This window comes from Esox lucius, chromosome 3 (genome assembly GCF_011004845.1).
Source record: "Esox lucius isolate fEsoLuc1 chromosome 3, fEsoLuc1.pri, whole genome shotgun sequence".
Taxonomy (NCBI): domain Eukaryota; kingdom Metazoa; phylum Chordata; class Actinopteri; order Esociformes; family Esocidae; genus Esox; species Esox lucius.
Window position 1 is genome coordinate 28470734 of NC_047571.1, and position 26334 is coordinate 28497067.

A 26334-nucleotide genomic window follows, 5' to 3' on the forward strand; every position below is an offset into this window, starting at 1 on the left:
CATATAACTACGGTAATTGCCCTGACTCCCTGTGTTTTATTCTCCTTTCCAACAAACCAACTCGGGGAAGTGTTATACTTCAACAATTTGGGGGCTCGTCCGGGATTGGAAAGAGGAGAAGGAATTCGATCTTGTCCAGACAACCTACGCGAGATTCACAGGTTCCGAGCCGGCTCATGATAAAGGTAAGCAGAGCCTGTTATATCTAAATCTGCATATTGGCTATGAACTAAATTGTGGACCTGTGGAAAACGTATTGGGAGACTGGTTTAAATTCAGGGGGTCAGGGGAACGGTCTGTGAGTTAGAGTCTCACTATAAGTCGGGTTAGAGGCCCGTTACCGGTGTGTGAGTTAGAGTCTCACTGTAAGTCGGGTTAGAGGCCCGCTACCGGTGTGTGAGTTAGAGTCTCACTCTAAGTCGGGTTAGAGGCCCGTTAATCGTTCTAGGGTTGACTACCCTACGCCACTTCCCGACGGGGACGGTGGAGAGTTGCGAGTTAGAGTCTCGGCAACCAGTCGGGTTAGAGTCCCGAGGACTTAGGGGCACCTCGAAGTACTTATTGTGTGTAAAGGTTCATCTGGGTTAGAGTCCCGGGGAGTTTTAGAACTCCCCAAATTCTGTATCTGGGTTAGAGTCCCGGGGAGTTTTATAACTCCCCAAATTCTGTATTGGGTTAGAGTCCCGGGGAGTTTTATAACTCCCCAAATTCTGTATCTGGGTTAGAGTCCCGGGGAGTTTTATAACTCCCCAAATTCTGTATCTGGGTTAGAGTCCCGGGGAGGTTTAGAACTCCCCAAATTCTGTATTGGGTTAGAGTCCCGGGGAGTTTTATAACTCCCCAAATTCTGTATCTGGGTTAGAGTCCCGGGGAGGTTTAGAACTCCCCAAATTCTGTATTGGGTTAGAGTCCCGGGGAGTTTTATAACTCCCCAAATTCTGTATTGGGTTAGAGTCCCGGGGAGTTTTATAACTCCCCAAATTCTGTATCTGGGTTAGAGTCCCGGGGAGTTTTATAACTCCCCAAATTCTGTATCTGGGTTAGAGTCCCGGGGAGTTTTATAACTCCCCAAATTCTGTATCTGGGTTAGAGTCCCGGGGAGTTTTATAACTCCCCAAATTCTGTATCTGGGTTAGAGTCCCGGGGAGGTTTAGAACTCCCCAAATTCTGTATTGGGTTAGAGTCCCGGGGAGGTTTAGAACTCCCCAAATTCTGTATTGGGTTAGAGTCCCGGGGAGTTTTATAACTCCCCAAATTCTGTATCTGGGTTAGAGTCCCGGGGAGTTTTATAACTCCCCAAATTCTGTATTGGGTTAGAGTCCCGGGGAGTTTTATAACTCCCCAAATTCTGTATCTGGGTTAGAGTCCCGGGGAGTTTTATAACTCCCCAAATTCTGTGTCTGGGTTAGAGTCCCGGGGAGTTTTATAACTCCCCAAATTCTGTATCTGGGTTAGAGTCCCGGGGAGTTTTATAACTCCCCAAATTCTGTATCTGGGTTAGAGTCCCGGGGAGTTTTAGAACTCCCCAAATTCTGTATCTGGGTTAGAGTCCCGGGGAGGTTTAGAACTCCCCAAATTCTGTATCTGGGTTGGAGTCCCGGGGAGTTTTAGAGCTCCCCAAATTCTGTATAAGGGAACTGGGTTCAAGTCCCAAAAAGTGTTGGGTCAGGTACCCGTTTATCATTTGTTAATTATTCTGAGTCCCGGTAACGTAAGTCAGGTTGAAATGGACGGGAAGTGTGAGAGAGAAGTTGATGACGATGGGCGGTGTCCAGGCACTGGGAAGTGGTAACAATTGGGGATACAGGTGGCAAATGTAATGACTGTTGTAGGCAGGATGGACCCAATTCAGAAAGAAAAAGAAGGGATAGAAGAGAAATTGCGACAAGTGGTGAGCGAGGCAGGATTAAGGATGGAGGAAAGGAGATCATTACATGTTATTTTGTGGAATAAGGAGAAGGAGTGTTCTAAAAATCGAGATAGAGTTAGAGACAAGAAGGAAACAGCCAATTTGGTCAAGAGAGGGAGATATAGAGAAAAGGAGAAGGAATGAGAAAAGCACAGAAAAGAATGGTGTAAATTAGCAGTGTGGTGTCAGGGCGTAGACCATTTGAACAAAGAGAAAAAGGGACAGAAAATTAAGGAGAAAAAGGGAGGAGAGATAGAACCCCTAGCATATGAAGATGACCTGGTGGTGCATGGTACCGTGTACCATTATATCCAGCGTTATGTTTAGAGAGTGGGATATTGTCTTTAGACACACAGAACAGCAAGCCCATAACTCAATTCACAGGAAAGCAAGATAAGAGAAAATTAAGTAGGAAGGCGGAGTCAGAGAGCGAGACAGACACTGAGGGGGAGGTGAAACCGTTCAAGGCAAGGGCAGAGAAAGAGGAGCGAGAAGGGGAGACGACTAGGAAAGAATAAACAAGAGGAGATTACTGGGGCCATAAAGAAAAGATCAGGCCGTACTAAAGGCAGGTTAGGTGAGGACTCAAGGTTGGGGTCGGACGATAGTGACACAGTAAGAAGGACCAGAATTAGGCAGAAAAAAGGGAATTCACATAGAGGACGGGTGGTACTCACGGGCAAAGCAGTAGGGAGATGGACTGACTCAGACGAAGACCCCGACACAGACAGTAGTGGAGACGGGAGTAAGGGAGACGTAGACGTATACCCTCTGCCGCGTACGCCCCCACCAGAACATAAACTACACCATGACACAGTAGAATCAATTCAAAAGACTCAAAATAAAATGTATACGTGGTCACAAGCAGGGGAAGCTGGTTGCGCTGGGTTTCAGCTGCCTCTCTTTAGAGTGGGAGGCGGAGAACCGCGATATAAACCATTGGGGCTGGGACACGTACAGGCACTGGTAGATAAATTACCCCCGATGGGAGAGGGAGGTGGACTATGGTTGTCACAATTTGATAAACTCACAGCTGGTCAAATGTTGGCACTGGGGGACTGGAGGGCAGTAGCCGCCCGAGCCGTGTCCGCCCAGGCTATGACTGAGATAGAAAAAGGGGCCGCCACTAGGCGGAGCCCTGACGACACTCCTTTCAGTCAGGTGGTCGGGCGCATAGCCACGGCCCTGAGGGAACGATTTCCCTTGCCCGCTGGGGCCCCGATGCTCAAGTTACCTTGGGAAAAAGAGCAACACCCTAGACAGTATCTAGAAGCATGTAAGGACACATGGGCCAAACACACAGGGCACCACCCGGGGAAAGGGGGTCTGCAGCAGGAGTGGTTTAGAAGGGCGGTCTTAGAGGGACTTCCAGAGAAAATAAAGGAGGCAATGATGGCAAATCCTGACTTGCCGGATAGTGAATCACACGTATGGGAAAGACACATAGTACATAATTTACAGAGGGCAAAAGATGAGGAGACAGAGAAAGACAAACAGATACAGGGACTGGAAGAGAACCTGTTGCGCTTACAGCTGGGTGAAGCCAAAGGGAGGCTCAATGAAGGGAAAAAGAAACACAGACAGATGGCAGCTCTAGGCTCAGGAGAACCTGACACACCCGATTTATACCCTGTTCCCACATGGGCACCCCAACCTCACGGTGGCCGGGGGGCATTCACCGCGCCCTATCGACCAGGGACTCCGAGGGGAGGTTATGGTAGGGGGAGGGGGCGGGGTAGAGGCAGAGGGGCTCCAGGAGCCCAAGTCCAGTACGGAGTCTGCTTTACGTGTGGTGACCCGAACCACTGGTCCAGAAACTGCCCACAGAACACTGCAGGGGGCAGAGGATACCCAAACCAAGGGGCAGCTCCAGTTCCCAACCCACACGCCGTCCCACCACCTAGCGCACCTGGACAATACCCACTCTCTTATGAGGGAGGGTGGGACCAGGTGTGACGGTCTACAGGGGGGGGAGGGGACAGCGGGGGAAGGGCAGACCCTATGCTGTCCCTGAATGTCGACGGGAAGGACTTCTCCTTTCTGGTTGACACAGGGGCCACTTTTTCCACCATCACCGCCCCTCCCGTCACAGGACTACTATCCTCCAAGACAGTGGAAGTTGTGGGGTTTGAAGGAGTGGGACAGACTTTGCCAGTGACATTTCCTCTTAAAACGATACTGGGTAAACAGGCCCTCAGCCATCCGTATGTGGTGTCAGCAAACACACCAGTGAACTTATTGGGGAGAGACTTGTTGATAAAACTGGGGGCTAATATCTTGTGTTCTCCAGATGGACTAACTGTCACGTTACCAGACGGGACATCGACTTCAAGTGGAGGCCGTGGGTCTCCCTCCTCGAGCCGTACTTTCCTCTGCCAGACCCCCCACATGTAACCCTATTTTATGATCGGCAGGGCGATGAGGTGTATAGAGAGGGGTTTGGGGATGTAGTGTGTGGGGACACGTGGCAGGTCGGGTCTAAATTCATACATGTAGGCCCTGCATCCTAAACACCAAGCAAAAGACCTGGGGCCCATGGTTAAAAGGGCGGTCAAATGTACTGATTGGACACTCACTCAGGCGCCAAACGTATGGTACTCACACAGCTGTAAGACGTAAAAATGGTACACCTGCATTGACCTGGCTAACGCTTTTTTCTGTCTCCCACTAGCAGAGGAACTTCGTGATATTTTTTCTTTCACACATAGGGGCGACAATGGCGGCCCCAACGGTGGCCGCCTGCATCCAAGCTACAATGACGGTCCTCACCAGACTGGCTGAGAAAGGGTTGAAGGTGTCAAAAGAAAAGCTACTGCTGGTAAGGACGCATGTCTCCTTTCTGGGCAGAGTAATCTCGCAGAAAGGAGCGGGGCTTTCCTCAGCTCACCGCACAACCATCCTCCACCATCCTAAACCCACTACTGTTCAGGACATGCTATCATTCCTGGGGCTCACGGGGTATAGCCGGAATTACATCCCAAACTATTCAGGGCTCACAGAGCCACTTAGAGCGCTAGTTAAGGAGCAGGGAATGCGTAAACTTAAAGCCACTCTCGATTGGACTTGCCCGGCCGACAAGGACTTCATTTTGCTGAAACAACAACTAGCCACCGCAGCTGATCTGGCCATACCAGACTACACAACACCTTTTTTCTAGATTTTTCTGAAACAGGATGAGTCATGAACGGGGTCCTGTTTCAGAAAAAGGGGGGAGAAGGCTCTGAGAGAGACGAGCTAGTGAGACATCAAAAGGGGGCTTCCCTACAAGAGAAAACAATTTGGCAACAGAGACGAGCGGGCTCTGGAGAGGGCCAGACGGTAAAGTAATACTTCCACCAGCCATGCGGGGAGATAAATTTGCAGAAGCCCACGGGTTGGGCCATGTAGGGCCAGCACAGATGTTGAGGAACCCGTTTATGGTAGACATGGTACGTAACTACACTAGGACATGCACCATCTGCACACACCACAATCCAAAACCGACGATCAAACCTGAGATGGGGGCGTTCCCCATGACGACGAGACCTGGACAAGAGATAGTGATAGACTACACTGACATGGGGGAAACAGTACGGGGGTGCCGTTACATGTTAGTGTGTGTGGACATGTTCACAGGGTGGCCAGAAGCCTGGCCAGCAAGAAGGGAGGACAGTCAGACAGTGATCAAGTGTTTAGTGAACCAGTACATTCCCAGACACGGCTTCCCAGAGAAAATCAGGTCAGACAATGGGACTCACTTTAAGAACAGTGATTTACAGAAGGTAGAGAGCTTATTGGGCCTAAAACATGCTTTTGGCACTGTGTACCATCCACAGTCCCAGGGAAAGGTAGAAAGGATGAACCAAAACTTAAAAAACAAGTTGGCTAAGATATGTGCACAGACTAAATTGAACTGGGTGGATGCACTGCCACTGGCACTCATGACGATTCAATGCTCGTTAAATCAGACCACTGGGTTCACCCCATACGAGCTGCTGACGGGGAGACAGTTTCCAGGACCAGCCGCGGGGCCTGCGGTCCCGGAAGGGGAAAAGTGGCCCAAAGATCACAGAATGTATTTTGATGAATTGCGAGCTCTCGTTTCAGAATTCACCAACAGAGTCGGAGAACGGAGGGACCTGCACCCGCTGGACCAGAACCTGCCCCAGGCGGAGTGGGTGTTGCTGAAGGTCATCAAGCGAAAGTGGTCGGAGCCAAGGTGGACGGGTCCTCATCAGGTGGTCGAGAGAACGAGTCATGCGGTCCGCCTGAGGGACAAAGGAGAGACGTGGTACCATTGGAGCCAGTGTACACCAGCGCCGGGACTACGAGCGAGTGAAGGAGACAGAGGACGGCGCCAGGGGAATAGACTCTTAGGGGAAAGAACTGAAAAATACTGTAACTAAAGGGGGTATAGGACACCGAGTGGCTCATACCACTCGTACCAAGATGACAGGGTTACAGAGAAAGGTCTGGGGAGATGATAGTAGAATGAAGTGGTATATGGGAATTGGTAGAATAATGATATGTGTGTTGTGTGTTGTTACAGGTTTCCCAGGTTGGCATCGGGTCTTCATTCCCCCAGCGAAGAGGTCAGCGACCCCACCTGAGGACACCTGTTTGAGGAAATTTGGGGGATTGAATTGGACTATGTCACGGGGTCGCATACGAGCATTCTGGGATAGATAATCCGCTGGAGGAATGGATGACCTCAATGTTCGGCCAGTGGAAAGGTTTGATAATGTCTGTTCTTTTATCGCTTTCTACATTTGGTGCTATAATGGTTACTTGTGGGTGTTGTTGTATCCCATGCATAAGAGGGCTTGCCATGAGAGTGATTTCTACAGCCATTGAGAAGGCTCCAGGATCGCCACCAGGGATGCTGATGCCTCTACTGGAGCAGCATGACCCAGGAGAACTGGAGCTTGGCGAATAGGGGTGATCTCTCTGGGGAGAGATCAAAAGGGGGAATTGTAGATGTAGTGATTGTATAAGTTAGTGAACTGTTATAAGCTGTTGTAACCAATGAAACAAAATATTAAATGTCTGTAATATGAACCGAAACTGAAGGAGCAAGTAGGAGGATAGGAAACCCTGGTTAAGCAGTTGCCGGGGAGAGAAAGATTTAGTATGTCTGTTTTGTGAGAAACAGGTCACAGGTCAGAGACACACACACATAGTCTGACAGGCCAGACAGATACCAGGAGGAGACAAGAAGATACTTGCAGTTATCCTATAAGGAATAAAACTGGGATTGGGCCAATGGCACACACTTTGTAAGTTAACGCCTCTATCTTTTGGGCGTAGTAGAAGTATAAAAATGATGTTTTGAATGTTGATCCTTAGACATTGTGCGGCGACACGTGTCTCCAGAAGCTTCTGTAATAAATGGACATATAACTACGGTAATTGCCCTGACTCCCTGTGTTTTATTCTCCTTTCCAACAAACCAACTCGGGGAAGTGTTATACTTCAACACAAACTTATATATAGCTAACTGATGTCAGTTATACTCCCCATACATGGCTATGTAGTCTGTACGTTAGGCAACTCCCTCGCCGTCTGGCTAGTTACATAGCTAATTAGTTATACTTTTGTCCTCTACAAAACCAAACCGTTAGTAACTTCAACTAGTTAGCTACCTACCTTCTATTGAGCATCAACTCGCACGACACAGTGACAGAAGGTGTAGTGAAAAGTGGAAAGCGTTTGGATTTGATTAATTGGACCCAAATATTGGGGATACAGTAATCTCTGGTTTCAATAATTTACCTATTCTGTCAATGGCACACCATTTTGTGGTTGTTTTACCATCAAAGTCTTCCCATCAATTTGCGCTTCGTTACCTCAGATGAACACTATTCTTATAATTCTACAGTGGTTTCTGATTCTTAAACTTAAGGTAATATAATTAAACATTAGTACTACTATAATGCCTAAAACTATATAATGAAAAACAACATGAAGAATTACTGCAATGATGTTTATTTTGAATACAGATTAAATCAGACCCACTGTAAAGAGACTGGACAGGGCATTTCTTGTATCTGAAAATGCCCTTGAAAAGAATGACTGCTTCCTTGCTTTTTTCTTGCCGGAGGTTCCATTCTCTGTTTTGCCAGTATCTTGATCGTAGACACTCCCTGAAAAATAATAAAGATGTTATTGTCTCAAATTGTGTTTCTTTTGATATTTAACATACCTTCCTAATTTAGATACCTATAATTCAGTAAAATGTATATTTTTGTTAAGTATATGATGCAAGGTACATATTTAACTTGGGAAAGCAAGTATATTTGAGAGTGTTGAAATACCTAGTCTATGGACAGCAGGGGTCTGGTTCTGGGAAGGTTTGGATGCATGGTCCTTTTTCATGTTTACCTTCTTTGAATGCTAGATAAGATTTATTTGCAGAGTGGGTAGAATTCACAAAAAAAAAGGATAAGTATTAAGGTTTTCCGTCACACTACACAATTAATCAAAACATTCTTTATAATTAGAATTGCTATTTTTAACTCATTTTACCTTTAGAAGTAGTCGAAACCGATGAGCGATTCCCCCCTTTTCCTTTTCACCGGCCTTTGGAAGCCCAGCTGGCCTGGCCTTGTCACTGTCTGAGGACAATGTGGTAATTGAGAAGGACGAAGAGCTGGTCTCATTGCATATGTTCAATAGTTCCCTGGTTACTGATTTAACCAAGGCATTGTGAAATGCAGTATTCTGTGACTTCATTGCCACCTGGAGAATCTTTCTTGATCCAAATTCCTGATGAAGCTGTTTGTAGATGCTCTTGAAGATCATTTCGATTTTCAGTTTCTGGGGGCAGGCTTGACTTTGTTGAATGCCTGAGATGCTACAGAAATCAGACAGTATCCTCTTGATGAGAACTTTGGTTATGTCAACAATGACAGAGGTTTCCATTGACATACCTGCGCTTATCTTTGACAGCAGTCCAAAAACCAGTGAAAATACTAAAGTGGCGTAGTCATTGCTAGTGTAGTCAAATGCCAGATGTGTGGAAGATGTATCCTTAACAGAGTTCAGGTCCAACATAGGTTCTGGATAACTTCCCTGTGGCATCTGACTCTTCAACTGATTGACCTCTGTATTGGCAAACAGCTTCTTGGTGTCACGATAAACCTGTGAGGAACTACCGGATCTATCTGGTACTTCAGACGGTGGAGGATGCCAGGAGTTTAGATCCTGTAGTAGACGTCTTACTGACTCCTTAGTAAAGGAGTTCACCAGCTCAATCTCCCAGGATTGTTCACAAGTCTCAAATCTGGTCTTCAGTTTCAAAAGTGTTGAGTCTGATGCAGCCTTTCCAGCAGGTGCAAAAAGGTCTTCGGGGCTATTGTGAGAATCTATGAGCTCATAAACCTTATCTGTGAGCTCCCGTGAAAAGTTGTGAAGACTGGAATGGAGTGTTGCAATGTCCTTTTGATCTTTTTCTCCTCTTTTATTGACCTCCATAACCGTATCTACTACGGGAGCGATGCTTTGCTTTGACTTGCTTGGTGACACTTTAGTTGAGGACTTACCCATATCAATGGCCGAACTCCTAATGAGAGGGAAATCACTTTCAAATGGCCACTCGTTTGGGATTGGAGTGCCTGGTAAAACATTCCTAAAACTATCACTCTGGGAAGCTCTGGATTTGGCCGAGCTGATGGAGCGGGAGAACTTTGTAGATGATGCCCGGCGTGTTCCTGAGCTAACATTACTGTCCCGATTCTGACTCTTCAACTGATTGACGACTGTATTGGCAAACTGCTTCTCGGTGTCTGGATAAACTTGTGAGGAACTACTGGATCTATCTGGTATTTCAGACGGTGGAGGACACCAGGAGATCAGATCCTGTAGTAGACGTCTTACTGACTCCTTAGTAAAGGAGTTCACCAGCTCAATCTCCCAGGATTGTTCACAAGTCTCAAATCTGGTCTTCAGTTTCAAAAGTGTTGAGTCTGATGCAGCTTTACCAGCAGGTGCAAAAAGGTCTTCAGGCCTGTTGTGACTCTCTATGAGCTCATGAACTTTGTCGGTGAGCTCCCGTGAAAAGTTGTGAAGACTGGAACGAAGTATTGCAATGTCCTTTTGATCTTTCGCTTCTCTTTTATTGACCTCCATAACAGTATCTACTATGGGAGCGATGGTTTGCTTTGACTTGTTTAGTGACACTTTGGAATTAGTTGAGGACCTACCCATATCAATGGCCGAACTCCTAATGAGAGGGAAATCACTTTCAACTGGCCACTCTTTTGGGATTGGAGTGCCTGGCAAAACATTCCTAAAACTATCACTCTGGGAAACTCTGGATTTGGCCGGGCTGATGCAGCGGGAGAACTTTGATGATGATGCCCGGCGTGTTCCTGAGCTAACATTACTATCCCGACTCTGACTCTTCAACTGATTGACCTCTGTATTGGCAAACTGCTTCTCGGTGTCTGGATAAACTTGTGAGGAACTACTGGCTCTATCTGGTACTTCAGACGGTGGAGGATGCCAGGAGATCATATCCTGTAGTAGACGTCTTACTGACTCCTTAGTAAAGGAGTTCACCAGCTCAATCTCCCAGGATTGTTCACAAGTCTCAAATCTGGTCTTCAGTTTCAAAAGTGTCGAGTCTGATGCAGCCTTTCCAGCAGGTGAAAAAAGATCTTCGGGTCTGTTGTGACTCTCTATGAGCTCATGAACTTTGTTGGTGAGCTCCCGTGAAAAGGTGTGAAGATTGGAACAGAGTGTTGCAATGTCCTTTTGATCTTTTTCTCCTCTTTTATTGACCTCCATAACAGTGTCTACTACAGCAGCGATGGTTTGCTTTGATTTGTTTGGTGACACTTTGGAATTAGTTGAGGTCCTACCCATATCAATGGCCGAACTCCTAATGAGAGGGAAATCACTTTCAACTGGCCACTCTTTTGGGATTGGAGTGCCTGGCAAAACATTCCTAAAACTATCACTCTGGGAAGCTCTGGATTTGGCCGAGCTGATGAAGCGGGAGAACTTTGTTGATGATGCCTGGTGTGTTCCCGAGCTAACATTACTGTCCCGATTCTGACTCTTCAACCGATTGACCTCTGTATTAGCAAACTGCTTCTCGGTGTCTGGATAAACCTGTGAGGAACTACCAGATCTATCTGGTACTTCAGACGGTGGAGGACGCCAGGAGATCAGATCCTGTAGTAGACGTCTTACTGACTCCTTAGTAAAGAAGTTCACCAGCTCAATCTCCCAAGATTGTTCACAAGTTTCAAATCTGGTCTTCAGTTTCAAAAGTGTCGAGTCTGATGCAGCCTTTCCAGCAGGTGAAAAAAGATCTTCGGGTCTGTTGCGACTCTCTATGAGCTCATGAACTTTGTCGGTGAGCTCCCGTGAAAAGTTATGAAGACTGGAACGGAGTGTTGCAATGTCCTTTTGATCTTTTTCTTCTCTTTTATTGTCCTCCATAACAGTATCTACTACAGCAGCGATGGTTTGCTTTGACTTGTTTAGTGACACTTTGGAATTAGTTGAGGACCTACCCATATCAATGGCCGAACTCCTAATGAGAGGGAAATCACTTTCAACTGGCCACTCTTTTGGGATTGGAGTGCCTGGCAAAACATTCCTAAAACTATCACTCTGGGAAGCTCTGGATTTGGCAGAGCTGATGGAGCGGGAGGCCTTTGTAGATGATGCCTGGCATGTTCCTGAGCCAACATTACTGTCCCGACTCTGCATTGTCTCACTGTTCCTCACGTTGGTGGAATTAATCCCTCCAACAGATAAGTCGTCCTTCATCACCTTAGAAATAGACCAAGCTAGAACCTGGTTGACAATGTTTACAGAGGTGTCAAAGAGGACTTGGTCTTGTATAGACATTTTGGGCAACTCTCTAAAGGAACTCCTAACACCACAGAGGAGACTGCCCTCAGTGATTCCAGAAAGCGGCTCAGGTGATTTAAGTCCACTGTCTCCTTGAGTCCTTGGTAACACAGTCTGAGACCTGCATGGTTAAAAAGCAGAAAATATAACAAATCAGTTTTTGCAATAGACACTTTAGTCACATGAATACATCATTCAGTAATCAATTAGTAAAATGTGTCATTAGAATGTTATCCAGATATCAAAATATATATGTTTTCCCCACACTGGCTTCCAAATAGTCAGGTGAAACATTCTCATCAGGTTACATAATTAATAATTAACTTACCCATTGGAAGAACTTAATGATCGGTTTCGATCTCTCTCACCGATCGGCTCCACTGCATTTCTCTTTATCCTTATGGTCTTGAAAGACAAAACAGTCAATTACATATTGTTTAAAGACACTAAACTACAGCCCTTTTAGGACAGCAGTAAGACTCATTATTTAATAATGGGGAAAAACATATATAGTATGGAGAATTTACTGTTCTCAGAAAAACTTAAAGCCTGAAAAGACATCACAAAATATCCACATCACTCCCAATCTATTTTCTCACCTTGACTCTCTTTTTCTTATTAGACGCCTGCTCAGTCTGAGGCAGGAGATCCTTCTTCCCTTTACTTCCAGCATCCGGTCTCATGTTCTTGGGCCAAACAACACCAACGAGGCTGAGTAGTGTCAGCAACCAGCCAGCAGGATGTACGGGGCAATGCTGTATTACAGACAAAGACAGATGATTCAGAAGGAAGCCTTCTCATAGCCCTTAGAGAAGAGCCAGGCCATATGATTAATTTAATATCACATGAAGGTGTATTGTAAGGACAAACAACCCTCCATCTTCTCTCACCTTAACACTTCTCTTCATTGCCTCCTGCTCCTTAGGAAAGTCATGATTTTGTTGACCACCCTTTGGTTTGCTTCTTCGCATGGTAAAGGTCTTCAAATAGCAGACCTTAAACCATCGAGTATCATTTCGATCTTTCTTTGGCAAATTTAACTTTTCATTTGCCATGGTAAACAGCGCATTTCAATGGCTATCCTGTGTCTATCGTGCATGTGTTATTGAAAAGTAATGGCCAAATATCCGAGCTGATTCTATTTATACTGTATATTGTGCTAACGTCAGCAAACGATGACGTAACAATGGCCATCAACGTGTTGACCGCGCCCCCTAGTTACAAACCCCACCCACTGTTTGAGGGACACGCACATTTCGTAACTCATCGTAACCCATTTGCGCGCTTTGAAAAACGGAGGAAAAGGGATCTATATACTTGAACTCCCGCAACTATTTATTATTTTGATTCATGCCCTATATTTATCAAAATATGTGTATAACTATTTGCCTAGTCTTCCTGCTGCGGAGATATGTAGCCATTTCAAATGAATGCCATGAAAGTGCATTCATATTGTAACAACCTTTCTCTTCAGTGGAATGTACATATGGGTTCAGGAATACAGTGAGTAAATTTCCCTTCCGCTCTCAGTTTTAATTCGCAGATATGTAGATATTAAAGGAACTGTTTGCAATTAATTGCTTAAAATAAGTGATCTAGTGTCGCTGTACCGGGCTGTACAGATTAGCAGAGACAATATAGCTGAAGTTGATTTATTTCTAGGTGCATATCAGATGTTAACGGTATCTAGCTACGCGTCTTAATATGTAAGACGCATAGGCCGAGCTATCATAGTTAAGTTATTGAAAATGTTTACCCCCAGAGTGTCCCTGACTCAACAGAAAAGAAGTATGAATCGTTAGGATGGCACTGTTTTTTCATTGCAGCCTAAAGCCTGATTTATGCTTCTACGTGTCTGCGTTGTTAATGTCATGTAAGGGTGTACGGAGAAATATCAGCGTCTTGTGAACTACATTAAAGCGCCCATATTATGACTGCTTTTCAACAAGTTAAAATAGGTCTATAAGTTCCATAAAACATGTTTCTTAAGTTGTTTGCTGGAAATAGCTTGTAGGAAAAGATTCTTACCTCCCTCTATTACCCTCTGTTTCAGTCCCTTTCAAAGTTTTCCGTTTTCTGCTGCTCATAGCAAATTCATTAGCTGCTGCTCCGTTCCCACGCCCACTCTAACTGTTACCATGGTAGCGGGGAGAACGTAGTAGTTTGACAAAACACTTCTTGGTTAGTTCGTGTAGAATTGCAAAATAAAGACTGCTAATTGTATAGAACTACTTACATGTCCCTCGTCTGCAGGTATGCCACGCAAAGTTCGAATTGCGCACTCTTTTAGCAAAAGTTTCTTGGCTAATCCTGCCGTGTACTGACCGAAGTTGGAGAAACAGCCCGTCTCAAAGTGGTTAGCACAAACAGACACTTTTTCGACAACTGTAGCAGGGACATTGCCTTCAAAAATGAATTCAAGCCATACCGCTCTTCTGTCCTCTGCAGCTTTTCTAAAGTTTCTAAAAAGTTTTCTAACAGCTCACCCAGAGACTGAAGACAGAGGACATTCAGAAACCCATATCTCACTCAAAACAGCATGGATGTTTTTTTTCAAAGTTTGTGTGCGTGTGGAAGCACCAGAGACACAAAAGAACACCCCAAAACCCAGAAAAAGTGATTTTTTCATAATATGGGCACTTTAAAGAAACACTTCCGGGTCACGAAAATCTGGAACTTTCCAAAATAAAAGAGACCAAGGAATTACTTAAAAACTAAGATAATTTGAGTTTATTAATTGTTTGAGAACATGTACCTCTCAAAACATTGACAACAATTCAAATATAATCATATTTGACAGTCATTTCGATAAAAAGTGGGCATTAAAACACGTTCCAAGGGTAAAATTCAGACAATGCCAATGACAGAATATGGAATACATATAGCCTCATAGCTCAGAAACGATTGAATATTCCTCAGAGAAAGCAGTGTAGGAAATGTCCAGGAGAATGTGTAGAGTAAGACAAACCTGTCTAATCATGGGGAATGGTGTGCTACATCTAGCAACACAATATTTCCACGCCCTCTTTTTCCACAATGCAACTCAATGGATATGAAATACACATTAACTCAAACAGAAAAAACGATTCTATATGCCGCAGTGAATGTATTGTAGGAAATGTCAAGGAGACTCTATAGAATGATTATATGCAAAAACATTAAGGGGCACTGTGTATTTGCAATTGTTCCTGGTGTTTTACTCTGCCACAATGTAACTCAATGGATATGAAATATATATTGCCCTGTAAAAAAAATATATCTATACGTCGCAGTGAATGTATTGTAAAAAATGTTCAGAAGAGTCTATAGAATGATTATATGGAGAAAACATATCAAGGGGCACTGTGTATTTGCAATTGTTGCTGGTGTTTTACTCCATCCATACAATTGGCCACTATGTAACTCATTGGATATGAAATATATATTGCCCTTTAAAAAATACCCGAAGTGTATACTAAGAACTTTCAGCTGGGGAATTAGAAACAGCAACATTTTGGTTACCAGCCCAAGACAAAATGAAAGGCAACTGCTGCAGTTACCCTACATGACTGGATGATACGAGCAGAGATCTTGTTTCACAGGTAGATGCATCCATAGTTTCCACCACTCCAGAGATATGAACTCCTTTTAGACCCAGTTCCTGTGGTAGTCTGCGGTATTAATTAGTTATTGACTAATTAATACACATGAATAGAAGATTATTTTAATTTCCCAAGTAGATTGTTATTGAACATGTTATTTTACCTGGTAAGTTGACTGAGAACATTCTCATTTATAACAATAACCTGGGGGAATAGTCAAAATGGGAGGGGAGGGTTTGAATGAGCCAATTGGAGACTGGGGATGATTAGGTACCAATGTTGTTATGAGGCCCATATTTTATATTTTGCCATGACATGGTTCAAAACCCATACTCATACTATCAGTGCCATGGGATCTGTAGTGACCAGGCAGGATCCCTGTATAACACCCCATCCAAAATACAGACACTTAAACCAAAGTCTGGTCTCCCAAATAGGGCCCTACACTGCTTAGCTCAAAAGGCAAGCGAGGAATGGGATACAAAGAACTTATATTGACAGACCTTCAGTATGGCATGTTTATCATTCTCACAAGTATTCATGTAATCACTACCTGCACTGCTGGACATTATTGCCTGTCACACCTCCTACGGTGCCTGTAGACCAGCTAAGATGATCAACACTTAGTGGGTACCGGTTCTTCACGCTTTTTATCCTGGTCCATCTATCTCCTAGTGATGTACATAGAAAACAGATAATCTGTAAAGTTGTCAGTATTCAAGCAATTGGCTAGCAGCATCTCCAACGATGACATGGGGATGGTGACTCCTATCCCAGGAAGGTTTGCAGGTGGTGGGACATCAATTTTCCCCTGAAGCAGGATTGCGTGAAGTGGGTGGCTTGATGTGTAATAAAGGGTTTCAAGCGGTGCAGAAGATCGTTGAAACATGCTAAAATATTTTAAATACACCTCTTCGTCCATCTTACGCATCTGTTGAACAAGTACACTGGATACTAGCTAGATAGCTATTATACTGTTTACAAACTAAACAGATTCTTGTTGTGTGAAATTTTCCTGATCTACAAGCAAACTAATCAGGTGCCAAGCGTCTTCTCTCTTTCCTTCCTCCTCTTTATTTAATTTTACTAGTTCTCTCAAACACGCCACCCAGAAACCGTCTTCCCCGATCTAGCTAGTTGGCTATGTATTATATTGTTTACCAACTACAGGGTTACTTCTTCTGTGAAGCTTTCCTGCTCTACAAGCCAACAAACATTTTTGTGCGACATTGCCGCCTAGTGCTAAGAAGTGTAATGGCTGGCTACACAACAAGGCCCCACAAGTATAAATGCTGAGAATGTCTCGGTACACACGCACATGATATTAACAACGCAGACCCGAGAAGCATAAATCAGACTTAGGACTTCCATGCAGCGAGTGTGTAGTGATGGGCAAGTAGAAAGTAGTGATTTCTCAACATGCAATAGTCCAAAACTTGCATTGGTAAATTATACCTTGTGTGACTTTTTTGGCATGGTTGGACTTTTCAGCTGGAAAGGCATTTCAGACAGAGAATAATGTAACCAAAGTTAATTTTTAAAGAGACTAATACTACAGTGCTGTTGGTAACATTTCATTCAGGCATGTTAGTCCAGCTTTAAGTTTTCCAATCTGTTCCTATAAACCACATTTAATTATTACTTCTCTATCTTACCTGTTGGTTTGTGGCCACTCTCTCCCTCGTTCAGGCTACCATGCTATTGTTATGACGGCCTCTCTCCTGAATGAAGTAAACTCATACCGTACAATCCTAAATTCAGTTGCTGTCCTGCTATCAGAGATCCTATTCAATGACTCTGATTGATGTACATGATGACAGATCAACAGTCTATCTTGGCGTGGCTCTTATCAATGATTAACCTGTGGGTTTCTAGCCTCTTTCTCTCTCTCCTTGCCTGTTTGTTCATGTCCATCACTTTCCTGCCATGATCATACATAGCATAAACCAAATTCTTAAAATACACTTTAGCTATATCTAGAGGATTCAAAACATCAGAACTGAAGAAAATAAATTGCCAGCGGTGGTGTGGAGATTGTTACCACGAACCTTAGCTACTTACATTGCATTCTTGACTGGTGGTGGCTCATTCCATTACTTAGCTAGCTAAGTGAAGACTAAGACAGAGATTGTGCATTTTAGCAGTCACTTTTTCACACAGCCATAGGAACTACTAATCATTCAGTACACTTCTTTGAAAAGAATCGGATCATATGAATCACTGATTCATTTAATGAATCTTTTTGTCCAAGATCTTAATTCCATGTCTATATCATGGTGGGACCTTGTTGTTTACTATAATAGCACACTGTTTAGTTACTCACAAAAATAGTCATGTTAACGAATTCACCTTGTTTATTTTTTTCAACAATTGCCTAATTATTCAGTCTACAGAATATAATATCACAAGCAAATCTAGTAGAAAGCCATGAACAACAGCAATAAAAGTTATCTAATTCACCATGTTTGGTTTCTGCAGTAAAAGAGCATGCACATCTTAGACTGCAAGGAAAAAACAGTGCTATCCTAACGATTCGTACTTGTTTTCTGTAAAGTCGGGGGCACTCTGGTGGTAAAAATGTTCAATAACTTAAATATGATAGCTCTGCCTATGCATCTTACATGTTAAAACTGAAGAGGAGGTAGAAGTCTTCACGTACACATCCCAAATCCAATAACGCGAGATCCGATCCGTTATCCGACGTGGTCGAATACAACATGATGTAGTTGACTGTCGGATCCCGAGACGGATCAAGCTTGGTTGCCATGATTCTCGGATCGGTGTGATAAAATACAGACTGTATCCGCAATGATATCACATGAAAATAACGAACATCACTCAAAAGGGCTATGTTTTGCAGTTGGTTAAGTATGCAACTTGACGGGAAAAGTCAGTTATTGTCACCTATACTGATAGTTATTGCATCAGCGTCATTCACGTATGAAAGAGCAAGAAACCAGGCGAGGCTAGTTCAGCCGGCCCGCAACAGGTGTTGCCATCTCGAGATTCGAACCCAGGTCACCCATGTGAAAGGCTGTGTCATTAATCATTATACCACAGAGCTGCACTTTTGCCAGGTGCCTCTTGTCTCTATCCTGAACAAATCCTCTTTTGTCACTGTCTGTTTTAACAGTTAATTGGCCATTCGAGAATTAAATTGATATAGTTAAACTGACTAACGTTTCTTACTAAGTTTACCTCCACCACAAATAGCGGCTATGTATTGCGTTTGCCACTGGCCGTTTTAACAGCGTATTAGCCAGTAATAAGCTTTACCGGTATCTACTAACTTATTGGAATAGTCATAAGAATTGAGCAATTGCTAGCAAGTCTGCCAAAGCAATTTCATTTCATGGCATAGGAACCTATTTTTTTCTTTCATGGCAAAACAACATACGTTTTTCTTTCATTCGTGAATTACATTTATACAATAACTATCAATAAAGGCGACGATAACTAACTTTTTCATCAAGTTAAAAGACGAGAAAATTGTGGAATCTACCAGAAATAATGAATAAATGTCATTGCTCTCAATATGAGAGAGACTGTCGTTAACCACTACGCCACGGCATTACAAGTTTGAGCAGCCGCTAGACTCCTTTGTGGATTGTGTAAAATAGGCTTACTAGTACCTACTAACTTCCTAGTAATAATCATAGGAATTGAGCAATTTCTAGCGAGACTGAAGATGAACTATTCCATACCTTTATTTCTCCTAGCACTTTACATGACATATCTAATAATATACAAGAGCCCCATATGTAGCAAAAAAGTATATACATTTACAAACAAACCAGAACATTTATGTAATAAATAAAAATAAAAAGATTTATCACCCACCTCACACTCCCAGGTTGGTCAACAGCACAGAAATTAAAATCAGAACTGTGTGGGACTTCATAACCATCTGGTAAAGTAGCAAATCTCATCTAGTTAACTCCGATGAAACTGTAGACCTTTTCTTTTCAAATGGTGAAGAATTGTGAAATCATGAAGATAAGAAAAAAATTACAATGAATTGAAAAAAACTATTAATATTATCCAACCGACAAAGTACAATCACACAAGCAAAAACGGACTTTACACTTACTTGTAGTCAGAAATGAGTCTGAGTGGTCTTCAATTCTATCTTCACCTTCCTCTGCCGTTGGACCCGTTGCTGCACCTGGACAATGAAAACCAGTTTAAAAACAGTATAAAACAGAGTGTCAACCATTTAATTCAATTCGTTCTTAATTTATTTATATCACTTTTACAATTTTGTCTAATATCTTGTTGAATCATTACTTGTAGTTGGCTTGCTAGACAGTATTGTAATACTGCCACATTTATTTTTGTGCAATTCTACCCACTCTGAAAATAATTCTTATCTAGCATTCGAAGAAGGTAGACATGAAAAAGGACCATGCATCAAAACCTTCATACATCACAAACTTAAGGAAAATATAAATTTTACTGAATTATAGGTACCAAAATTAGGAATGTATGTTAAATATCCAAAGGAACTCCATTTGAGACAATAACATCTTTATTATTTTTCAGGGAGTGTCTACGATCAAAATACTGGCAAAACAGAGAATGGAACCTCCGGCAAGGAAAAAACTAGGAAGCAATAATTCTTTTCAAGGGCATTTTCAGATACAAGAAATGGCCTGTCCAGTCTCTTTACCTCCAGCTTCAACAGTGGGTCTGATTAATCTGTATTCAAAATGTTTGCAATAAAAATCATTGCAGTAATTCTTCATGTTGTTTTTCATTATACAGTTTTAGGAATTATAATAGTACTATGGTTAATTATATTACCTGAAGTTTCAGAGTCAGAAACCACTGTAGCATTATAAGAATAGTGTTCAATTAGCTTCACAAACTATTCCTGGCAAGAGTTGTTTCTAAATGACACGGAAGAAAAAAGTAACTGCAGTACCTATGATGAAAGAGAGGGGGCACACTCTCAAATAATTGAATGGTATAAGAGTGAGAGGTTTCCAGAAACAGAGCTCATGCCTCAGCTTTCAGACTTAAAAGAACACATGTATTTTCTGTATGTCCGTGAGTACTCTGTCAAAAGGAAACTCCTTTAGACAGTTACAGTACCTTCCTCTCTCCATTGATAGAAATGGTTAGTTCAATCAATCGCATTTATTTTGTAAAGCCCTTTTTACATCAGCAGTTGTCACAAAGTGATTTTACAAGTCAGGTGGTGACCCATCATCTTCATGGCCCTCCTCATAGTCGACCCAATCAGGCAATGTGTACAAATCATGGTCTGCCTCGAACATTAATGAAGTCCCCTCGTCCTGCTGGGCCATCATTCCCGCTTCACCTGGCAATACATTACTTAACCATCATATAGAATGGTGCAGAAACCAAACATGAGGCATTCGGCCACCAACCCTGGGACCAAAATGTGCACATTGACATTGGTGGTATTATCGCTATTTGGGATCTGTGTATAATGTGCTTGTTCAGCGAGCTTTAGAGTGGCACACCACCCACTTTATAGGCCAGAATATAATGTTTTAGCAGAGTGAGCTGAGGGCTCCTAGCAGTGTCTGAGAGAAAGATAAAACCTTTAACGGTTTAGTTTTCCATGGTGTACATTATAATATCGAGGGTGGTCAGCTAAAAATGTCACCCCATACCAGAGCGAAATAGCTATGCCCCATTTTGCTCCCAGTGAAATATGCCAATGATATGCCGCGAGGGTGTTGAATATCCCTGCATCTCTTTGCCGTTGTTTTAAGCTGGCAATAACTGATTCGGGCCTTAGGTAGGGCCTTGTGCCATTAATACCGCTGAATTATTTTGCTGATAGTAATACAACCACGAAAGGGGTGTGCCATTGACACAGGGATGACATAGGTTCTGGGGATGTCAAGAATCAATGTCAAAAATCGATTCCCAGGGACTCCATAAGGGAATCATTATAAAACGGGCATTCTTCTCTGTACTAGTGCGTACAGAATGGGTCAGTTGTTGAGACCAGAGATTACTGGCTGCCCAACGATCCCCGATCTTTGGGTCCAATGAATCAAATCCAAATGCTTTCCACTTTTCACTAGACCCTCTGTCTGTGTGTCGTGCGAGTTGATGCTCAATAGAAGGTAGGTAGCTAACTAGTTGAAGTTCCTGGACTTCTAACCTAACTAACGTGTTTAGTTTTGTAGATAACTACAGTACCTAACTAATTAGCTACGTAACTAGGCCGACAGCAAGGGAGTTGCCAAACTTACAGACTACATAGACATGTATGGGGAGTATAATTGACATCAGTTAGCTATATATAAGTTAGCTATATATACTTTCAATCAATTTCAATAAATGCAAAATACCTAGATATGTTGCTGCAGTGAAAATGTGACATGTGCCTAAATTTCGTGAATGTTAACATGCTAACTAGTTATCAGTTACACTATGTTACTCGCTACAATACACTACGTATGTTCAGAGTCCATGTTGCACTTAACTCTCTCAGCACAGTGAAGACAATATTCAAGTAAAACAAAATGGAGAGCTGTCGATAATTAAATCCCAAACATAATCATGTACAGAACGGTAAAAGGAGAACATAATACAACAGAACACAATTCACTGACCTGAATTTGAACTTCAGTCATCTTGAATGACCTCTTACCTAATGTTACATAAATTATATGAGGTAAAAAAGACAAGAATATGTGAATACAGGAAGACAATTGGCAAGAAAGTTAGGGTGGACGAGTTTGACACAATGCACACATTGTAAATATTTTATTGTCTTTGAATATATCGTATATTCTTTCCCTACGAGAGCATTTGTCATTTACAATAATTAAAAACCCTCTACGCGGAAAGCAGGTGCATGTGAATCTGTCTTTTTACATGGCTGCCTAAATGATCTGTGTTCACAACCGTCCATTTCTTCCAAGCTTCCTCCGGCACGTCTGTTACCCTTCAGGGTAGAAAACACATAAAAACGTTGTCACGCCTTGCTCTTTTTGCAGTTCCTCAGAGCGTCGGCCAGAGCAGCCAGGGCCAAGTCAGCATTTCTCTTCTGGCAGTTGTATCCCATCAGGCCCACGCGTATCACCTGAGAAGACATACAATTATGGAGACATCATCCGGAGGGCTCACATTTGACCTGGTGTGTGCTCTACACCCTCGGCAATCTAACCCTCCAACTACATCAACACACACACTCTCAGCCCCCAAACCAAGCGCAAAGTTCAAATACAGCGTTTAACGGGGACAGACGAGCGTAGACGTATTTCACGGATGAACGGTCCCTGGAATAAAACCTGGGCATTAACCATGATGCTCTATGGCAGCTGAGCCATACGGCACCACACATAAACCTGCTTGGAGACTGAACCCGCTCACCATGTTGATGGAGGGCCCCAAGCCCCCTGTCATCTCCATCTGGTGGTGCTTCATGATGTACTGCAGTATCTCCCTCCAGTTGTAGCCTTGGGGAATGGCAATGGTTGTGACGGATGGTAGCCTCAGGTCCTGTGTGAGACGAAATGCCAGAGTCGCAAAATTAACACACGCCTCTGTGAAACCCAGGGACGGGCAAATGCAACCGCCATGAAAGGAGGTATTAAATTAACAAAACATGAAAGCGTGACGTGTAGTGTAGGTCCTGTGTTTCATGAGCTGAAATAAAATATTCCAGAGGTTTATCAAGCCCCAGAAAGTGTTTCTTTCATGAAATTCATAGATTTGGGCGAAATTGATTATATCTTAAATGACTGATAAGACTCATGAAATAAATTGCGTACATTTTGCAATGTGGTGCTTATATTTTTGTTCAGTGCAGAATGTGAATGGTTTTATTTACAGTCGTACTCTAATATTCCACTAAATTCCAACAGGCATGTTGATCAGAAGTAGTGCCCTGAAGCTTTTACCTTTTCCCGGATGAACAGCTTGAGGCCCAAGTCTTCCAGGCCTGTCCAGAGGTACTCCGCCACCTCCTTGTGATGCTTCCAGGACTCCTCCAGCCCCTAGGGGGAGACAAAGACCGTTTTACTTATCAGGCCGGTGCAGAAAGCCTGCAAGTCTGAAACCGTTCCGCTGGATTGTATAATTCAGCTGAATATGCAGACAATCCAGAGCAAAGTAATAAGCTAATGGCACCGTAAAATATACATAAACATTGTTTATTTGTTTCGATTCTTACCGTCTCAGCAAGAATAGCAAGACTTTCCCGCAGGGCAAAGAACCCAGACACAGGCCCAGTGTGGTGGTATCTGAAAACAGAGGGCCACATTAAAGACTCAATTGTTTATTACAATTTCACCCAGTTAGGACGGGATGTGTAAACATAACAAGCATTGTGTTCACCGATTAACTTACAGTCTGGCTGGCTTCCCGTCATTTCCCCAGTAGTTGGACAGATGGCTCATGTCCAAGAGGTAGGACACTGGTTTTGTTTTCCTGGTGAACATCTTCTGGCTGCGCAGGATTAAACGCGGAAGACCAAATATTTCTTGTCACTCCAACATTCCCTTGCACACAACTTACTCCTCTATTCATTAGTGACGAACCTTCTTCACACACACATGCAGTCGAACATGCACCTCCCTCTCGCACACACACAGGCGCCATTTATGCATTCACACTCCCACGGGCACATTTCTCACCAGGCTCTTTCATTGAAGGAGATGGGTGCCGTGCCGGGCGGTGCGTTCAAGGCCTTTTGAGAGCCGGTGTACAGGATGTCGATATCTGCAAACACAGCAACAAACTGATGATGTGACCACGCGGGCAGTGGGGCAGACAGAGACAGACAGGCGGGGATATAGACAACTGGCCATTTCTATTATCTCTAGTGGGGGGACTGCATAAAAAATGCACATGTAGGTGGCGGAGCGTCTGACCGAGTTATGCAAGCTATGGTTTAAACAATATTAAACGTTTCCTTACTTTGCTGGTCCATGAAAATAGGTGCTGCCCCCAGAGATGCAACAGTATCTACAAGGAACAACGTGTTGTGTCTGAGAAGAGAGAGCAATCCATGATAACATCAGAAAAGTGACCTGAGAGAAATGCAGCGGGATGTTCTGAAATACGTTTTGCGATGGAGCAAATGTCTCACTTGCGACAGAGGTCTCCAATGCCATCAACAGGGTGTGCTAGGCCAGCAGAAGATTCTCCGTGTGTGAGGAAGAACAGGACCGGTTTGTGTTTAGCCAGGGCCTAGATTGACCCAAAGTTAAGTCGGATGATATGAACAACTGGTTTTTAGAACATTATGCCATATGCCATAGTAAAAGACATGTTGAGCATATTAACTTCTATATGTATCTATATATATTAAATGCACATTGAGTATTGCCATTTGTACTGCATCTGCCTTCATTGCACATCTATGCATTCCATGTGTAATATACATATACTTAATACTTGTACATTTTCTGCCTTCTTCTATTTGTACTTCTGGTTAGATGCTAACTGCATTTCGTTGTACTGTACTTGTACTTGTTCGATGGCAATAAAGTTGTCTAATATATTTGTATATATTTAAGAAATAAAGAATGATAAGGGCTGTGGTATAATGTATGGCCAATAAACCACAGTTAAGAGCTGTTCATAGGCACAGTGCACCGTAATAAACAACACTACCAGAGATGCATTACTGGTATTATAAACTGGTTACCAACAGTGCTATTAAAGTGAAGTGATGTCATATCCGTGTGTTTCTTATAGAATGGCTAACAGCCAATCAGCATCCATTATTTGTGCTTGCCTGTGGCTTTAATCACAGGCCAGGGTAAAATGAGCAGGGAAACTGTTCACAGGCCAGGGTAAAATGATCAAGGAAACTGTTCACAGGCCAGGGTAAAATGATCAAGGAAACTGTTATCAATATTCTGTATGTAAATGCTACTTTGCCACGCCTAATGCATTACCAAACAATTACCTTTTCTATTTCTTCATTGGTGAAAACTCCTCCAGGGGCTTTCACCATCGTGTGAACACTGGCACCTGGAATAAAGACACATGTTGATACGTCTGATATCAGGGCAGAACAGATGCACAAGACACATTTTTTTTCCGGACAACATTTTATCAAACATCAAACCGCAACAGCTGGTCTTGTTTTGTGACAGCTGAAACCGTGCGTAAAACCGTGCGTATAACATACCCATTCTCTCGGCGATTTCAGCCACTCGCTCTCCCCATATACCGTTAACAGCTACGAGCACGCTCTCCCCCGGTTCAACGGTGTTGAAGATCGCGCACTCCATGGCTGCATGTCCCGAGCCGCTCATGGCTATCGTCATGTTGTTCTGTGTCTGGAAAGCGTACTGGATTCCCTTCTTTATGTCGTTCATTATCTGCAAGCAAGATTTTAAATAGCTGAATTAGCTAAGTCGTAGTTATATGATGTTTATTCGAATGTATTGTCACTTTGATAGATGTTTTGATTGGCATATGAAATTATTATTGGATACAAGTGATTTGTTTGATTTCCACAGCCATTGTAACTTTTTAAAACTAAGTAATTTTAATCTCAATCATAAATAATATTGTAGCTGTGTTTTCTTTTTCAATTGACCAACTTACCACGTCCATGTTTTGAATAACGGATAGAGTGAATAATTCATACATCAAAACGTCAAAATGTCAAACATCCACGAACGTGTCAGCATCAGGGCCAAACATTTACCTCGTACATTTCTGGATGCAAATGACCAATAATTGGCCTGGCCCCTGCGGCTAAAATGCGAGGAGGCACGTTGGACGGTCCGGGTCCAAACAGGTAACGGAAAGGAACCTCGAGAGGCCGGAGCATGCACGCCGGGGGTGGAATTGTCAACGAGGACATTGAGCGGTCAAGTCGCGGTTGAAGAGGTGAAATCATCGGAGGAAGTGAGCTCTCCACAGCGGCCTGTTGGGCCAGCAGCGCACCCCTACGAAATAAACCCCGCTGCATCATCGTTTACTCCTTTCTCCGGTGTAGCGCGCGACTGTGACTTGCTGGTACAGACAGAGGGACTGGAGTTTACTTTGGTC

The 26334-nt window shown here is 43.3% G+C and overlaps 2 protein-coding genes and 1 long non-coding RNA gene across 3 annotated transcripts; 1 reads left to right on the forward strand and 2 right to left on the reverse strand.

The window, feature by feature from the left end:
* Positions 1 to 7856: 7856 nt before the first annotated feature.
* LOC105028796 lies at positions 7857 to 12863 on the reverse strand. The gene is made up of 6 exons (XM_013140150.4): positions 12643 to 12863; positions 12352 to 12507; positions 12081 to 12157; positions 8414 to 11873; positions 8203 to 8281; positions 7857 to 8031 (listed from the first exon to the last, which is right to left on the reverse strand). The coding sequence occupies exons 1-6, from the start codon at positions 12805 to 12807 to the stop codon at positions 7889 to 7891; spliced, it is 4080 nt and encodes a 1359-aa protein (XP_012995604.3). The 5' UTR covers positions 12808 to 12863; the 3' UTR covers positions 7857 to 7888.
* An 81-nt stretch (positions 12864 to 12944) lies between these two features.
* Positions 12945 to 20070, forward strand: LOC114833201. Its single transcript, XR_003778431.1, has 2 exons — positions 12945 to 13255; positions 19876 to 20070. It is a non-coding gene; the product is annotated as an uncharacterized LOC114833201 (long non-coding RNA).
* Positions 20071 to 22067: 1997 nt separating this feature from the next.
* Positions 22068 to 26334, reverse strand: agxtb (alanine--glyoxylate and serine--pyruvate aminotransferase b). The gene is made up of 11 exons (XM_010901797.4): positions 25988 to 26334; positions 25463 to 25655; positions 25238 to 25302; positions 24413 to 24513; positions 24241 to 24311; positions 23958 to 24042; positions 23671 to 23769; positions 23495 to 23564; positions 23223 to 23318; positions 22693 to 22821; positions 22068 to 22402 (listed from the first exon to the last, which is right to left on the reverse strand). Exons 1-11 carry the CDS (start codon positions 26255 to 26257, stop codon positions 22295 to 22297), a joined length of 1287 nt encoding a protein of 428 aa, XP_010900099.1. The 5' UTR covers positions 26258 to 26334; the 3' UTR covers positions 22068 to 22294.

Bases quoted from the DNA above. Each gene is read 5' to 3' on its own strand.
- LOC105028796 (XM_013140150.4), bottom strand. From the start codon at position 12,807: ATGGCAAATGAAAAGTTAAATTTGCCAAAGAAAGATCGAAATGATACT. The intron at 12,508-12,642 runs GTGAGAGAAGAT...TCTGTAATACAG, and splicing joins CAATGAAGAGAAGTGTTAAG to CATTGCCCCGTACATCCTGC. The intron at 12,158-12,351 runs GTGAGAAAATAG...TTGTCTTTCAAG, and splicing joins ATAAGAAAAAGAGAGTCAAG to ACCATAAGGATAAAGAGAAA.
- agxtb (XM_010901797.4), bottom strand. From the start codon at position 26,257: ATGATGCAGCGGGGTTTATTTCGTAGGGGTGCGCTGCTGGCCCAACAG. The intron at 24,312-24,412 runs GTGAGACATTTG...CTCTCTTCTCAG, and splicing joins ATTGGAGACCTCTGTCGCAA to ACACAACACGTTGTTCCTTG. The intron at 22,403-22,692 runs GTGAGCGGGTTC...ATGTCTTCTCAG, and splicing joins TGGGGCCCTCCATCAACATG to GTGATACGCGTGGGCCTGAT.